Source organism: Podarcis bocagei (genome assembly GCF_964188305.1).
Source record: "Podarcis bocagei genome assembly, chromosome: 14".
NCBI lineage: Eukaryota > Metazoa > Chordata > Lepidosauria > Squamata > Lacertidae > Podarcis > Podarcis bocagei.
Window position 1 is genome coordinate 1,287,668 of NC_138139.1, and position 16,978 is coordinate 1,304,645.

Genomic DNA, 16,978 nt, shown 5'->3' on the forward strand with positions numbered 1-16,978 from the left:
GCTGGCAGCTCGCATGCAGCCCACCTGTGCGCAGCTCACCTGCATTATCAACTCCTGCTTCATGTCTGTCACTTCACACGCTGACCAACGCACAGTCTTCGCAGTAGGGCTCTGTTCCAATGGCATGAGTAGTCACAACAAACAGGTAGATTCCTATCTGCTGCAGCCTTCATCCACCTTCACAGCCGTTGTAACATACTGCTTGTTATTATCTGCCTGTTCTGCTGTGGAGGACTTCTTGGATCATTCTTTGTCTAGCTCCTTCCCCTTGACCTTACCGCCTTGGGTGACCCTGCTGGGGGTACGAGATTCCTGACGGCTTTGCTCACAAGGGTCATAGGAATGTGCAAGCCCACTCACCATGACATGGTGATGATCCAGTGACTGAGTATTAGATCTAAGGCCTTTCTTGCATAGGCACCCTGCCTGTGGAACTCCATTCCTTGGCCACCTCACTACTGAGTTGACCAATGTGCTTTTATGTAGAAATATGAGCTGGGGCTTCTGGAAGGAGATTGGGTTTTGGCTGCACTGTGTGTATGTGTGTGTTACTTTCATATTAAGTAGACAATAGTTGTATACAGGGAGCAGCTGTGTCCTTTTTGTGGAGGTTTATGAGTGCAGCCTGCAAAGAACTTTCTGATAGTAAGAGCTTTTCAACATGGAACAGACTACCTCTGAAGGTTGGATTGTCATCTTCCAGGGATTCTCTAGCTGTGATTCCTGTATTGCAGGGGTTGGATGAGATGAGCTTTGAGGTCCCTTCCAAATCTACAATTCTATGGTTCTGTCTGTCAGGGTTGTGAGAATCCCCCAGCAGACTTTAGTTCTCACTTGCTTTCCAGTTCCCTTTAATGGACCCAGTTGTCAGAGAGCAGTTTTATGCTTGATTTGTTTGTATGGATGGATGTAGAACTAATGTCTACTATGACTTTGGACCAAGACTTCAAAACCACCCATAACAGCCAGAGAAGCCGTAGCAACTTTGCTCTGACATCACAGCAGAGCAGGGAACCCTCAGAATGCACATGTTTATATTGCCGCATTATGAAATTGCATCCATCTCCCTCTCCATAGGGTTTTTCATGGGAGGAATTCCAGTGCAGAAGGCAGAGTATATTAAAGAAAACAACTCCGTAGGTTCAAGATTTCACATCTGCCTTTGGCGTGTGTGTGTGTGTGTGTGTGCATTTAGCCAGCTCAATCCAAAGTAGCATATTCAGTCGATGTTCATATCTTTCTTTTTTCCCCTGCACACTAATTACTTGGAATTTGTGATTTAAAGATGGCAGCCTAATTGTTTGTTTCCCTTGGAAATGTGGCTTTACTGTATGTTGTGGTTTAGTGAACTGTGAAATATCCTGCTGATGCTAATCTGTATAAATAAAAGATTCACAAGGCTCTTTGACAAATGGAACTCCCTGCTTGCAAGTCTGCTCTTGACAGACACTTTAAGTAAGATCTACGTTTTTGTATCTCTCTCTCTCTCTCTCTCTCTCTCTCTCTCTCTCGTGTGCGTGTGCACATATGTGTGTGTGAGATCCCATGCTTGAGGTCATTACCTATCAAACACTCATGAAAACTGACAACATTTCGCAGACAAATGACACTATCCCATTGGGTTATTTTATATTAATATTAAATGAAAATGTTTCAGTGTCTCTGAGAGCCAGTGTGGTGTAGTGGTTAAGAGCGGTAGTCTCATAATCTGGGGAACCGGGTTCGCGTCTCTGCTCCTCCACATGCAGCTGCTGGGTGACCTTGGGCCAGTCACACTTCTTTGAAGTCTCTCAGCCCCACTCACCTCACAGAGTGTTTGTTGTGGGGGAGGAAGGGAAAGGAGATTGTTAGCCGCTTTGAGACTCCTGAAGGGGACATATAGACACTCCTGAAGGGGACATATAGATTGTCATATAGAGGAGGGAGAAAGGTTGTTTTCTGCTGCTCCAGAGAAGCGGATGTAGCCTACCTTGATTTCAGCAAGGCATTTGACAAGGTGCCCCATGATATTCTTGTAAAGAAGCTGGTAAAATGCGGTCTTGACTATGCTACCACTCAGTGGATTTGTAACTGGCTGACTGACCGAACCCAAAGGTTGCTCATCAATGGTTCCTCTTCATCCTGGAGAAGAGTGACTAGTGGGGTGCCACAGGGTTCTGTCTTGGGCCCGGTCTTATTCAATATCTTTATCAACGACTTGGATGATGGACTCAAGGGCATCCTGATCAAATTACAGATGACACCAAACTGGGAGGGGTGGCTAACACCCCAGAGGACAGGATCACACTTCAAAACGACCTTGACAGATTAGAGAACTGGGCCAAAACAAACAGGATGAACTTTAACAGGGAGAAATGTAAAGTATTGCACTTGGGCAAAAAAAAAATGAGAGGCACAAATACAAGATGGGGGACACCTGGCTTGAGAGCAGTACATGTGAAAAGGATCTAGGAGTCTTGGTTGACCACAAACTTGACATGAGCCAACAGTGTGACGCGGCAGCTAAAAAAGCCAATGCAATTCTGGGATGCATCAATAGGAGTATAGCATCTAGATCAAGGGAAGTAATAGTGCCACTGTATTCTGCTCTGGTCAGACCTCACCTGGAGTACTGTGTCCAGTTCTGGGCACCACAGTTCAAGAAGGACACTGATAAACTGGAACGTGTCCAGAGGAGGGCAACCAAAATGGTCAAAGGCCTGGAAACAATGTAAGAGCTGTTCGACAGTGGAATTTGCTGCCAAGGAGTGTGGTGGAGTCTCCTTCTTTGGAGGTCTTTAAGCAGAGGCTTGACAACCATATGTCAGGAGTGCTCTGATGGTGTTTCCTGCTTGGCAGGGGGTTGGACTCGATGGCCCTTGTGGTCTATTCCAACTCTATGATTCTATGATTCTATGAAAAACTTCACCTGTCTATTTGTGGAGCCTGCATGCCAAAGGGCACAATAAACTCTTTCCTTTGAAGAAAAGAAAAGTTGCAGATTTATATTGTCAACATGGTTATAATGAAGTAGCCAGCGGGTGTTGAGTCCCAGATACGTACGTTCAGGATTGCAGCCTTAAAGTGTCCGTGTGAGTGACAATTTAATTTTGAATTTATTTTATAGCAGATCTTTACATCGTGCAGCACACCGCACCGAGAGCGCCTCCGAGGCTGTGAGAAGCTCCTCTCCATCGCTACGAAGCTGCCTCCGCGCAGCTCTGACAACCGGATCCTCGATGCCCATTTACGTTTACTCGGAAGCCGCTGTCACATTAACAGGACTCCAGATGGGCGTGCAATCGGATCTCAGGCTGAAAAGGAATGCGCCGAAGTCCTGCCAGTCTCCTTTGCACGCTGGCTCGGGAGGAAGCCTTAAACACATCCAACGGCTTCCTCCCCGCAGCCCCCCCCGGAAGCGTGGGCCTGCCATGTGCGCCTGGCTCCGCTCTAGGTTGGGACCGACCGAGGTGGGCAGGCAGGCAGGCAGGCAGGCAGGCAGGCAAACGCCGCTGCGGAAGCGCCGCCAACTCCCCCAGGCAGACTCTGGAGCGGGAAGGGACTGAGCCGGAGCCAAGCCAGAAGGGACCAGAGGTGGGTTGATGGCTGAGAAGGAGGGAGGGACGAGAGAGGAGGAGGCGGGGGCCAGCCTGGGCGCTCCCCCTATAAAGGCGGCTCTGCCCGGGCTAGGGTGCTGCATTCTTGCCTGTCGGTGCTGCAGGATCAGCCTCCTTCTGGCAACGGATGGTCCTCGCCGGTGGATCTACTCGCAAGGAGGGAAACCCGTCACGTGGGGAGAGGAGGGGGTGGTCGCGGAGGAAAGAAAGCAGCGCCAGGCGATTGGCATTCCGGCGCCGCGGCTGAGCCGGCAGCTGGCGGAGAAGAGAAGCGGAGATCAGCCCGGAGAGGAGGAGCCTCCATCTAGCCCGGCGCCGCCAGCGCGGGGCTCCACGGCCCGCCGCCTGCCAGGCATCCCCGAGCTTCCCGCCGGCCGCCTGCCCTTCCTCGCGCGGAAGCGCCGCCGCTTCCAGACCGCGGGAGACCCAGCTTGGGCTGCCGGGGCTGCGAGAGACCCGCCGCCGCCGCCGCCGCCGCCCGGATCCCGGGATGGGGACCCGGGAGCTGTCCGTGGTGCTGATCCTCGCCGGGGGACTCGTGCACGGTGAGCCGCTGCCTCCGAGCGAGGAGCCGTCCTTGGTGCTGAAGGAGAGTTTGCTGGGGTGGCTTAGGAGTGTCCGACCAGGACTTTTGGTCTGGACCGCACACGTCTCACAGGCATTGCTCGCCCCCCCCCCCCACATCGCCAAACACATGCATTCTGTCTTAGTTTGGATGATCTAGTCTGGATAGAGAGGAAGTTTCCTCTGAGCTTGTGGGAGCATTTCCACCTCCTGATATTTCCCCTGCATATTGGTATTTGTGTGGCTTCCAGAGAAGAGGGCGTACTTTGATGATATTTATGTTATTTATGTATGGTGTGTATTTTAAGACCCTTAGAGCCTGCCTTTTAATGGGGTTTTTGGTGTGGAGAACCCATCCCTCCCTGAAAAACCTCCATAGTAATGATGTAAGTAAAGAAAGAATCACAAAAATAATATACTAGCCAAACAAGGACAAAGTATGGATTGCTTTCAGCATGCATGATTTTGGACCTGCTCTGCATGTCTCTCTGGATAAAGCCTGGAATTGGCTCACCTGATAATTGCAGGGTATCAGGAAGGTGCTCGAGATGATGGGCACCAGCAGGTAAGGTGAAAGATTTGTATTATCAACTCCTAATTCAGCTTGAAGATCGTTAGGAGCTTAAGAACATGAGAGCTTAAAAGGACAAGAGTCTTTTGGCACTTTAAAGAACAACACATTTATGATGCCATAAACTTCCATGGACGAGTCCACCTTGTCAGGCTATCTTTATTGCAATTATAGCATTTATATCCCAGCCTTTCCTCCAAGGAGCTCAATATGGTGTACATGGTTCTTCCTCCTCCTTGCTGAATCCCCACAACAACCCTGCAAGGTAGGTTAGGCTGAGAGGAGCAGTGACTGACCAAGGCCCCTCAATGAACTTTTGACTGAATGGTTGGAACCCTGGTCTCCCAGGTCCTAGGCCAATACTTTAACTGCTTCACCACACATGGCATTAACTGTATATAAGCACTGAGTGTACATACACATGGCTTTGGAGGTGGGTGGGTGATTGTAAACAGGGAGTTCAGTGGGAAATTGAATGCAGAAAAGTATAGGCAGTGATAATCATGTAACTAACAGAAGTAAGTCACTAAAGCATTTCAGCATTTCAAAGTTATGTTGTTCTAATATGATTTTTTTGTAACATTCTCAGTGACAGATACTGTTGGATTTAGCCCCCCCCCCAATAGATTAAGGGCTACAGCAAAGCATTTTAAGTCCCATTGATTTTCCTTGGAGAGATTTGAGGATGCACTAACCTCTCCTGAAGTACTTGTGTTTGCATCAAGCCCAAGGTGTACAAATCTTGGCTTCATCAAATAGATACAAAGCCTGAAATCCAGTACTTGAGAGTAAAGTTCTGTTGAATTCAGTGGGACTTAGTTATTTCCACACAGGTTGTAGTTGTGCTGTGAAGCTGAAAAACTAACTTAAGAGGAAGCCTGATTGAACTTGATAGGGGTTACTTCTGAGTAGACATACAAAAGATTGCACTGTTAGTGCAACTGTGTGAAAATGAATTAGGAAGTCTAATTCCCCTTTTTAAAAGTATCCTTCAAAAGTTGAATTTCCACAAAGATACAGTTGGTCCATTCTTAGCATTTCTGTGAAGTTTAACATAAAAGATATGTATTATTAGAATAATAGATTCATAGAATTATAGAGCTGAAAGGAACCATGAGGTCATCTAGTCCAGCCCCCTGCAATGCAGGAATCTTTTTGTCCAATGTGGGGCTTGAACCCAGAACCCTGAGATTAGGAGTCTCATGCTCTATCAACTGAGCTATGTTCATTTATATGGTTGTGTGTGTGAGCGTGTGTGTGTGTTTTGTGAAACTATATAAAGACACCAATACTTCAAGAGGAAACTTTGAAAATGTGGACATTAAAAAGAAAAAAGAATGCTGAAAAGTTTGCCAGTTTTCAAATTTGTGTGAATCTTCATTTCAGTTCCTATCCTCACAGCAGCTTTTGATGCTCCTGCTTAAGTGTGCAATTTTTTAAAAAAGGTGAGCACATGAAGTGTTCTGGGAAAGGATTCTCCCGTCAGATAACCAGTGACCAAGCAGCGCACCCAACCCCCCAAAGAACTGCAGGACGGTTGTGGGGAATCCTCATTCCCCCTGTCTAAATTATTCATACACCCATTTGGGACCAAATCAACCTTCCTCATTGAAATGTTTCAATTTTGACTCAAGCCCTTGAGTGAGGGTCTAATTCTGACATGATATTTCCACATATGCAGATCCTTATCAAAATGCATGCATTTGTGTGTACATGGTTATGCTAGTGTGCATTTGTGACATGTGCAGGTGAGTTGACGTGAGGATTGATGTTGTTATTTTCTATAATAGCCCCATCAATGAATATGACATTTGGTAGAAGTCATAAAATCAAATACAATCTGAATTTCAGAAGCAGAGGGCAATAATTAAGGGAAGGAGGAAGGATGGGGAAGAGAAGGAAGAGCAGCAGCACTTTCTAACATATGCATTGGGAGGACAAATAAAATGTGTGGTCCCTCATATTTTTCCTCCCCATCCCTTAGAGTGTAAGCTTGTGGGCAAGAACAGTCGTACTTTAATTGATCATATCTAATCTGCTCTGAGAGCTTTTTCAGCAGATGAGTACAAGGCTCTAAATAAATAAACAAACATTACAAAATGCATAAGTCAATGCATATACAGGAACACAATGTGAGGAATGACACCAGTTTGCCAAAGCTATCTTCTTAATTAGAGAAATGTCAAACTGGTGAAAAGGCTAGTATCCAATGGTAGCCAAAAACCCTGAGCAGAGAGAGATCCGTTGCATCATTGGCCTTCATTCAAGCTACCAATGACAAGGAATGTTTGTACAGTACTTACAGCAAGCTGTGCTTTAGGGCTTCTTATAAATGCCAATCCCCCCAGTGGGCTTGCTCTAAGCGCAATTTTTTCTAACCAATCAGCTTTGAGCAGATATTGGTCATGCTGTGGAGTTCCCAGTGAGAAACTCAATAGCAATCCCAGTGGGCTTGTTATCATAGTTGATCAGCTGATTGGCACTTCCAGCAAGCCTGCTTTGGGCAAGCATTAGCTGAGCTACAAAGTTTTCATTGGGATCTCTATAGCACAGCAGATCAAGTTTTTGGCTCTTCTAGCAAGGCTGCTTTGGGCAAGCATCAGCTGTGCTATGAAGTTCCCAGTTCCAGCCTGTTTGCAGTTGCCTCCAGCCAGCTGACTGGCACTGACTGCAAGCATTCCTTGCCAAGGAACAGTTGGGAACATTATAAGAAAATAGAAAGGGCCTGCTAGATCAGGCCAATGTCCCATGGAGTCCAGCCTCCTCTTCTCCCAGGGGCCAGCCAGATGCCCCAGTGGGAAACCCACAAGCAGAACCTGACCACAAGAGCAGCTCTCCTCTCCCGGGGTTGCCAGCAACAGAAGCCTTGCTGCCTCCAGCTGTGGGGGTAGAGCAGGGGGGCCATCGTGGTGAGTAGCCAATTCTCCTCTAAAGCCATCCAAGTTGGCGGCCATCACTGCCTCCTGTGGGAGAGAGTTCCATAGTTTAACTATGTACTGTGTGAATAAGTACTTGCTTTTATTTGTCCTGAACATTCTTCCTCAGAAGCCACATCACCACCTGATGCACACTTGATGGCACATATGAAGTCAGGTGTGAGGGGCAAGCAGGCGTGCTTTTGGGGGAAATTGACTTATTGGCCAAATTTGGAGCCCCACCAGGCCCAATTTAGCCTGTGGGGTGGATGTTCCCCACTTCTTCTGCAAGGGAAGTAATCAGGAGGAGTGTCTCCCACTGTTCAGAGGATGTACATGGAGAAAGCACTTGAGAAGAGATGGCTATGTTGTTTGGACACCGAAACTTCTTCTCACAACTGTAATCCTGTACAGACACAATGCATGCTAATAACCTTCACTTGGTCCAAAATGCAGTGTCCAGGTTACTGGCAGCGGTTGCATTCAGAACTCTTATAACCCCCATTTTAAAACTGCTGCATTGGCTGCCAGTTGGTTTCCAGCCCCAATTTAAGGTGCTCATGCTAGTGCTTACAGCCCAAAGTCACATGGGCCCCAAATACCTGAAAGGTTGCCTCCTTCCCTAGAGGCCTTCTTGGGTGCGGAGATCATCAGAGGGGCTTCTTGGCAGAAGTGCTGGTGGTGGTCCAGAAGATAGGGCATTCTCTGCTGCAGCCCTTAATTGCGGGATTCCTTTCCCGTAATGATTGTGATTCCCCCCGGGAGCTTATAGGGAAGGGCTGGTAATAACTCAGGTTAATAACAACAGCTGCAGCAGCAACCCAGAGAAGTGACCTTTGCAGGGTCTACAGCAGCAGCAACTGACCACCTAAATATTTAGTATCATGTGCACTTGTGAGATCTGGCTCTGTTTCCTTTCCCCTGAATAATGTACACTTTGTCCAGACCCTACTGGATGGATTTATAGAAGCCAGGATGATTTTTTAAATGGATCTTGACAGGTCATTTTGACTCTAGCCAACCTCCCACTCCCACTCTTGTCTAGGGCTCTTTTTGCTGGTAATTCTCAAATTATCTCTGGCTGAAGGCATACTTTGTGCTCCCTGGTCATCCCCACTGGACCTCAGTGGTGTAGTTGAGCTTGTAATATATTCTTGGCTGCAGGAATAAGAAATCTCTCTCTCTCTCTCTCTCTCTCTCTCTCTCTCTCTCTCTCTCTCTCTCTGTCTGTCTGTGTCTACATCTATGGTTGGAGTCTTCTTCATCTTTTTTAAGCCACGGCATCTCACCCAACCCTCATCCTTGATACAACTCTCAATTAAATGAAGCTTTGCGCCTTTCCAAAGATGCCTGATTTATAAGGGCCAAGGAAGTGATCTGGTCCTAGGCGAATCTCTCTCTCTCTCTCTCTCTCTCTCTCTCTCTCTCTCTCTCTCTCTCTCTGCTTTGAAGTAAAGCAAAATTAAAAGTCCACATCCAGATTCTGCACCAAGAAAAGAAGAATTCTGCAATCAAGATGAATGATTAAAACTGAGCAAAGTTGCATATTTCTTTCATTTTTTAAATAATCAGATTTTTTACTACTTTGGGAAAACTGCCAAGATCAGGCGAAGAGACAGAGACGGGGCACTGCATCCAGAGATGACTAGTGAGCTTTGGAACTGAGCAGGGATTTGAATTCAAGTCTCCCTATTCATTTTAATCACTATACCACACTGTGTCTTATTACTCTCACAAGGCAGATGCCAGGCTAGACTGAGAAGCAGTGGATTGCCTAAGGCAGTCTTTGCCAACCCTGGCAGCCTCCATTTGTTTTGCCTGCACCGGGGCTGATGGGAATTGTGGTTCAAAACACTATGGTGGAAGCACACCTGACATTACCTACAGAGTGCTTTGTGGAGTTGAGATTTAAATGGAGCCTTTCTGGCTCAAGGGTTGCACTCTGAGCTCTTGCCTGTCACCAGATCTCAGTAAGATTTTTCAGTAGCATGACAGTTTAGCTGTTTGGCTCTACTCATTGCTGATTTGAGCAGAGTTTTGAACCTGTCAATGACATTGAGTTGACAGTGAGATTTTTGTAAACTCCTCTTTATTTGCCTCTGTTTCTCCAGTGTCCCTGCAGGGAGAGTACCAGAGGAAACTCTACAAGGAACTCCTGAAGAATTACAACCCTTTGGAAAGGCCTGTGGCCAATGACTCCCAGCCGCTCACTGTCTCCTTCAGCCTCAGCCTCAGGCAAATCATGGATGTGGTAAGTCTTTTCATTTGTATAATCCAGATCTCAGTGACTGATAAGGTCTTATGTAGTAGCAGGTTCACTGGCAAACACTGGAACCAATTCCAGGGGGCCGCGGGTGCTTTGGCATCCACAATAATACATTTGTGGTACTGGGGCCACACAAAGTCAATGGGCAAAATTGAAGCCCTTCATTGCAGGGCTGAGATATTACCTGCAATGCAACTGGTCAGTTAGTTAAGTATTTTATGTATTTACTTGATTTAGTTGCCCCCCCCGCCCCCTGGCTACACCCATGCCACCTTATGAAATGCATTGGGCCATAATAAATTGTCCATTGTACACCTTTAGAGTAAGATTACCAGATTTTTTTCAAAGAATCCGGGGACACTTTTTTTAAAAAAAAAAGAGAGAAAAAGTTATTTATTTATTTATTTTTAAAAAAGAAGTAATATCTTCTCTTATGTGGTCTCCTCTGTCGCATGGCCTTCCTCTGGGCCCCGGCCTGCTCTCTTGGAGTACTAGCCACCGTGGAGTAGGCTTGGGTCAGGCTTGGGCTCAGCCACATGTCCTTGCCCTCCCGGTGCTCTCCTATCTCTCCTCCTCAGCAGCGGCAGTGGCGCGGCAAGGTTGGGGCTCTCCTCCTGACCAAACCCAAAGGGTGCTCATAAATGGTTCCTCTTCATCCTGGAGAAGAGTGACTAGTGGGGTGCCACAGGGTTCTGTCTCGGGCCCGGTCTTATTCAACATCTTTATCAACGACTTGGATGATGGACTCAAGGGCATCCTGATGAAATTTGCAGATGACACCAAACTGGGAGGGGTGGCTAACACCCCCAGAGCACAGGATCACACTTCAAAACGACCTTGACAGATTAGAGAACTGGGCAAAAACAAACAAGATGAATTTTAACAGGGAGAAATGTAAAGTATTGCACTTGGGCAAAAAAAATGAGAGGCACAAATACAAGATGGGTGACACCTGGCTTGAGAGCAGTACATGTGAAAAGGATCTAGGAGTCTTGGTTGACCACAAACTTGACATGAGCCAACAGTGTGACGTGGCAGCTAAAAAAGCCAATGCAATTCTGGGCTGCATCAATAGGAGTATAGCATCTAGATCAAGGGAAGTAATAGGGCCACTGTATTCTGCTCTGGTCAGACCTCACCTGGAGTACTGTGTCCAGTTCTGGGCACCACAGTTCAAGAAGGACACTGACAAACTGGAACGTGTCCAGAGGAGGGCAACCAAAATGGTCAAAGGCCTGGAAACGATGCCTTATGAGGAACGGCTAAGGGAGCTGGGCATGTTTAGCCTGGAGAAGAGGAGGTTAAGGGGTGATATGATAGCCATGTTCAAATATATAAAAGGATGTCACATAGAGGAGGGAGAAAGGTTGTTTTCTGCTGCTCCAGAGAAGCGGACACGGAGCAATGGATCCAAACTACAAGAAAGAAGATTCCGCCTAAACATTAGGAAGAACTTCCTGACAGTAAGAGCTGTTCGACAGTGGAATTTGCTGCCAAGGAGTGTGGTGGAGTCTCCTACTTTGGAGGTCTTTAAGCAGAGGCTTGACAACCATATGTCAGGAGTGCTCTGATGGTGTTTCCTGCTTGGCAGGGGGTTGGACTCGATGGCCCTTGTGGTCTCTTCCAACTCTATGATTCTATGATTCTATGATTCTCTTTTTTCTCCTTCCTCCTTCTCTCTCTTCCTTCTCCTTCTCCCCTCCTCCTTCTCCCTGCATCAGCTCTGGGGTTTTCCTGACCCCGGAGCACCGCTTGGCAGTCGGCTGGTTGCTCTCGCTCCCGGCTTGATTTGGGTCGGGGGGGGGGGTTAGCGGTTCCCCTAGTTGACACCCCAGGCATCCTCAGTTCGCCCTCGGCAGTGGTGGCAGTAGTGGCAGTCTCAGCAGCCCAGAGCCAGCCTGGTAGTGCAGTTGGCTCTGCCTGGCTTCAGGGGCTGCTCATTGCCATGGCGCCCGCCATTTTGCCTCGCCGGAAGTCTCCATATGATGTGTCTTGTGCCGTTGAACCAATCACAACATTCATTCCCTACTAATAAATCTACAACACTTAAAATATAAATCCGGGTACATTAAATGAAATCTGGGGACGGATTTTGTCCGGGGACAGATTTGTAAATCCCGGGACTGTCCCCGGGAAACAGGGACATCTGGTAACCATACTTTAGAGGCCTCCTCTCTCCTCCATTTCTGGTTTATGACTTTAAAGAAGACTGCTAAAACATTGCATTTCCGTCCTCTGGCTTCTGCTCTATATATTCCATAGCAAATACTCTTGTGCTTTAATAGCAAGGCAATAAACTTTCTGTTATTTATAGGATGGATTAAGCTATTTTGCTCCTTTAAGTAGAATATTTTGTGGGTGGGGGGAACAATCTAAGAAAAATGATTAGAGTTATGTAACTGTTTTTGTTGTCTAAAGCTGTGAAATTGTTTTTTCAGACACTTTGGGGAAAAACACTCTTGAAGTTTTTCCTCCCGGTGTGACACTAATAGAAATTCTGCAGTTGATCTGCTTGATATGTGAATGACCAACAGGCAAGGGCAACAGCTGGTGATTCCCTATTCCTGGGTATATCAGACATAGGATTGCAAAATTTAACAATAGCCACAGTAGATGGAAATCAAGGGCAGGTTGTCAGCTGATTAGGATAACACTCTGCACCCACATATTTATCTGGAGAATTTTTATTCAACCACCATTCTATTGTCAAAATAATGCTCAACTTGGCTCACATCATATTTAAACCCCCTGAAAGGCACCTGAGTTTCATGATGTACTTCATAAAATCCATTAACAATGGCATCTTTTGCATACTAAATTGAGCAGGTGGCGAAGCATCAGGGATGCAGGAAGCTGTGGCCCTCCAGATGTCAGACTCCAACTCCCATCAGCCCCACAAGCATGACCAATGACTAGGGATGATGGGACCAATAGTTCAACATCTTCCCCATCCCAGCTATGCATAGGGGTAGTAACAGATACAAGGTTCTGTATTGGGCCCGTTGTTGTTTAACGTCTTTATAAACAACTTAGGTGAAGGGATTGAGGGGATGCTCATCAAATTTGCAGATGACACCAAACTGGAAGGGGTAGCTAATGCCACAGAAGACAGAATAAGGATACAAAATGACTGTAACAGATTGGAGAACTAGGCACAAGCTAACAAAATGGATTTCAATAGGGACAAATGTGAAGGTTCTGCACTTAGGCAGGAAGAACCAGATGCACAAATATAAGATGGGAGACAGTTGGCTTGCTAGCAGTACATGTGAAAAGGATCTAGGGGTCTTAGTGAACCACAAGCTGGAACATGAGTCAACAGTGTGGTGAAGCAGCAGCAGCAGCAAAACAAACAAACAAGCAAGCACTAATGCTATTCTAGGCTGCATCAGATCAAGGGAAGTAATAGTCTCACTCTATTCTGCCTTGGTCAGACCACATCTGGAATGCTGTGCCCAATTCTGTGCACCACAGTTTAGGAAGGATGTTAACAAGCTGTAACGTGTGCAGAGTAACGTAATCAAGAGGATCAATTGTCTGGAAACTAAGCCTTATGAGGAAAGGTCGAGGGAGCTGTGTATGTTTAGCCTGGAAGATATGATTGCTATCTTAATATATCTCAAGGGCTGTCATGTAGAAGATGGAGCAAGATATATATTTTTTTAATGCTCTGGTGGGTGGGACTTGAACCAATGGCTTCAAGTTACCAGAAAGGAGATTCTGACTAAACATCAGGAAGAACTTTCTGGTGGTAAGAGCTGTTTGATAGTGGAATTCTCTCCCTTGGGAGGTTGTGGACTCTCTTTTCCTGGAGGTTTTCAAGCAGAGGTTGGCTGGCCATCTGTCAGGGATGCTTCAGATGATATTCCTGCATTGCAGGGGGTTGGACTAGACGACCTTTAGGATCCTTTCGAAGTCTTCAATTCTATGATTCTAAAGACAAGTTTTAGGAATAAATTGAAGTGGAATGTAGCAGTCCTCAATAATTCAGCATTTAAGATCCCCAAAGTAGAATCCACTGCTAGCCATAAACTTCCCAATTACTTTATCTCTCTGCTTTGCATACTTAGAAGGAATCATTGACTTGAGGTATTGCATGCCTCCTCTGACATGGATCCTGCTCCATTGCTCATCTGGTTCTCTCATAGCAAATGTCCTTTGGCCTTCTCATTCCTTCATCCCCTTGCTTGTTAATTCACAGCTGGATGTGCCAGGCACTCACATGGATGAGAATGGCTTCTGTGGGGAAAATGCCCCTCTTCAAAAGGAGAAGAAAATATGGGAAAGCAAACCATTGCTAAAGTAGCAGGCACATTTGGCAGTGGAACCCAGAAGATATATAAGCTGCTTATCAAAACTCTGCAGCCTCTCCTACTTACAGTAGCCTTAGGAGAAGCTCATCAAATCAACATTGTTCTTTTAATTGTTTGAGTTTTGTAAGCAGATTGGAGTGGGGGGGGGGACCTATCGTTCCTATCCACCATTCTATTTTGAGATTTTTCCCTTGTGAAACCTCAATCCTCCTCAATTTGCCACCACACCAGGATGAAGACTCAAGACAATGAAATGTAGGTATTTTATTAAAATTTAACAACTTGAGGACCTGCAAAACAAAATTGATTAGCCAAATTCAATCAATGTAACCAAATCAAATTTGTGCAGGTAGTTTTTAATAGATGGGGGTAATTCAACCCACATCACCTGTGCAAGTTAAGAGCTATAGTTGGGGTATATGAGCCCACCAGGCACATCATGTCTCCCTTGGCCAACATTCACCCCATGTGCACCCCAGGCACATCATGTCTCCCTTGGCCAACATTCACCCCGCCTGGTCAGAGGGCACCCCTCCCCAGCACCTGGGGAGCAACAGCAACTAAGAGATACCCACACCCCAACACTACCTCAGGTAGGAGATTCATCTTTCCTAGTCTACATGCTAATTAGTGTGGAGGAGGCAAACAAGAGAAGACCCAAAGCCGGTCAGGATCTTCTCTCCCTTAAATCCACTACTCAGCCCCTTGGAAACAGACAACTTGCCTTAAGGTCCACACTGCAAAATGGGTGTCAAATTAAGAAGAAGATAGAGTACAGGTGGAACAGGCTTAAATCCCCTGCCCTGCCTCTCCCCATTTGGCAAAATTGCCATCAGGCAATAACTGTCTCCATCTTGTCTTGTCATCTTCCAGGAGAGGATGGGTGCGGAAAATTTGCACCCCCCAATGGTGGAATGGCATTCTTAGGAGGCAAGTTGAGATTTATCAGTTTTGTTGTTGTTTTTAAAATTCAAACATATTTCTAACTAATGGTCCATCCCAAGCAGTTAAATATTCTACAGGCACACCTTTTTATAAAACATTATCAATACAATTTGGAATAAAGGCACTTTCCCCCTCATCCCTCATGGGAAGGATCACAGGGTTGTTTTATTCTGGAATGAAATTTATCAGGAGTTATCAAAGAATACTAAACACATACTCAAATTTATTCCCAGTTTTCCCTACTAAATATGTGGATGTGTACTTTGAAGATATTTTGCCAAAAGGAACTTTTGACATGGATGCTGCCAGGAATTCTGTAGCACAGCAGTGTAAGCCATCTTAAAAACTTGACTATATCCTTATGCTATAAAAATACCTGGAATATGTTTATTGCAGAAAAAAGTAACACATAAGTTACTGGCCTCTAAGGGACAGGAAGATCCTGTTCAATTGCATTCAGTATGGGGAGATTTTTAGTTCATATAGTGTTCAGATTTGCAGGTATCTCTCTCCGTGCCACCTAGAGAAATATGGTTGTCATTATTTTAGGTTGGATGTTTAGGAGGATGGCTGGCTTTGGGTGTCTCCCAAATTAGCCACTGGGGGTGGGGTGGATGGAGCTCTTTTTTGTTGCTGCTCACCTTACACCAAGGGCAGGGAACCCTTTTCAGCCCAAGGGCCACATTCCCTTCTGAACAACCTTCTGGGGGCCACAGGCCGTTGGTGGGCAGCACCAGAGGCAAAACTAGGCAGAGCAAGAGTGGCATTTTTAGCCTCTGCCCACAGGCCTCTTACTGCATGTGCTTGCACACCTCTCTATGCTTGCCAGCATCCGAGGACTCTGTTTGAATGGAGTTTAAATGGTTGTCACTTGCTCTGGAGCCTCATGGATTATTTTATTATTTCAAATAATAAAATAAAACAATAAGGATGCATTCCAGCCTATTAAAAACTCTCATCTGCTGTGCAAGGCAGGGCTGGGGAGTCGTGGGGCTTGGGAGGGAGCTTAGCTCAGGAAGTCTGAAGGGCTTGACCAAGAGGCCTGTAAAGCGAGATGAGCGCCGCAACCCCAGAGTCGGCCACGACTGGATCTAACGGTCAGGGGTCCCCTTAACTTTAAGTAAGTAAGTCAATAAAAGAATAGATTGTGAGGAACTAGGTTGCAGTTAAGTCACTGATGAACACTCAAAAGCACCAGGATGGTGAGCAGGGAGTCTCCAAGTCTCTTATCTAGGGTTAGAGCATTGGAGGCAGGGAAAGGGACCCACAGCCAGAGTTTTGGGGCTAGTGTGTTTGAGCTCTGTGAGGCATCCTTCAACCCAGCCAGAAGAAGGGGAGCCAGATGGGACAGAAGCAGTTAGTTTATTGCTTTCAGCTCAGAATGGCATCAGACTTGCAGCGGTGACTCCTCTTTTGGGTAGGTTCCCACACAATGTTTGAATAGGAGTAGAGGAGCATAGAAAGATGCCTTAGACCAAGTCAGATTCACGGCCTATCTAACTCAGTATTGTCAGTGCTGAGTGGCAGCAGATATCCAGAGTTTGAGACTGCAGACACATCAGAACCTACCTGGAAATGCCAGAGACTGAACCCAGGAGCTTTTTAATGCAAACCAGGTGCTCTGCCACTGACTGATTGCCTTTTCCAAATCATTGCATATCTCCATGCTTTGTAAATATAATTGTGTTCCTAGTTTGTCTTATAGCAAGTGTCTCACCTCTTTATTAAGAGTGTAGGTGCAAACACCAGATTCCAGGGGTAAAAACAAATTATTATTATTTATTAAATTTGTATGCTGCCCCATACCT

General features: G+C 46.1%; 1 protein-coding gene across 3 annotated transcripts in view; it reads left to right on the plus strand.

The window, feature by feature from the left end:
- The first annotated feature begins 2,934 nt into the window (after window positions 1-2,934).
- Window positions 2,935-16,978, plus strand: part of LOC308573552 (neuronal acetylcholine receptor subunit alpha-7) — an 83,245-nt gene continuing 69,201 nt past the window's right edge. Inside the window, exons 1-2 of one of the 3 annotated variants that reach the window (XM_081170637.1) lie at window positions 2,935-4,141; window positions 9,758-9,897. In XM_081170637.1, coding sequence (XP_081026763.1) covers window positions 4,087-4,141; window positions 9,758-9,897 — 195 coding nt within the window. In that variant the 5' untranslated portion in view covers window positions 2,935-4,086. The remainder of the gene's footprint in view (window positions 4,142-9,757; window positions 9,898-16,978) is intronic. The other 2 variants (XM_081170636.1, XM_081170638.1) reach the window with 2 other exon arrangements.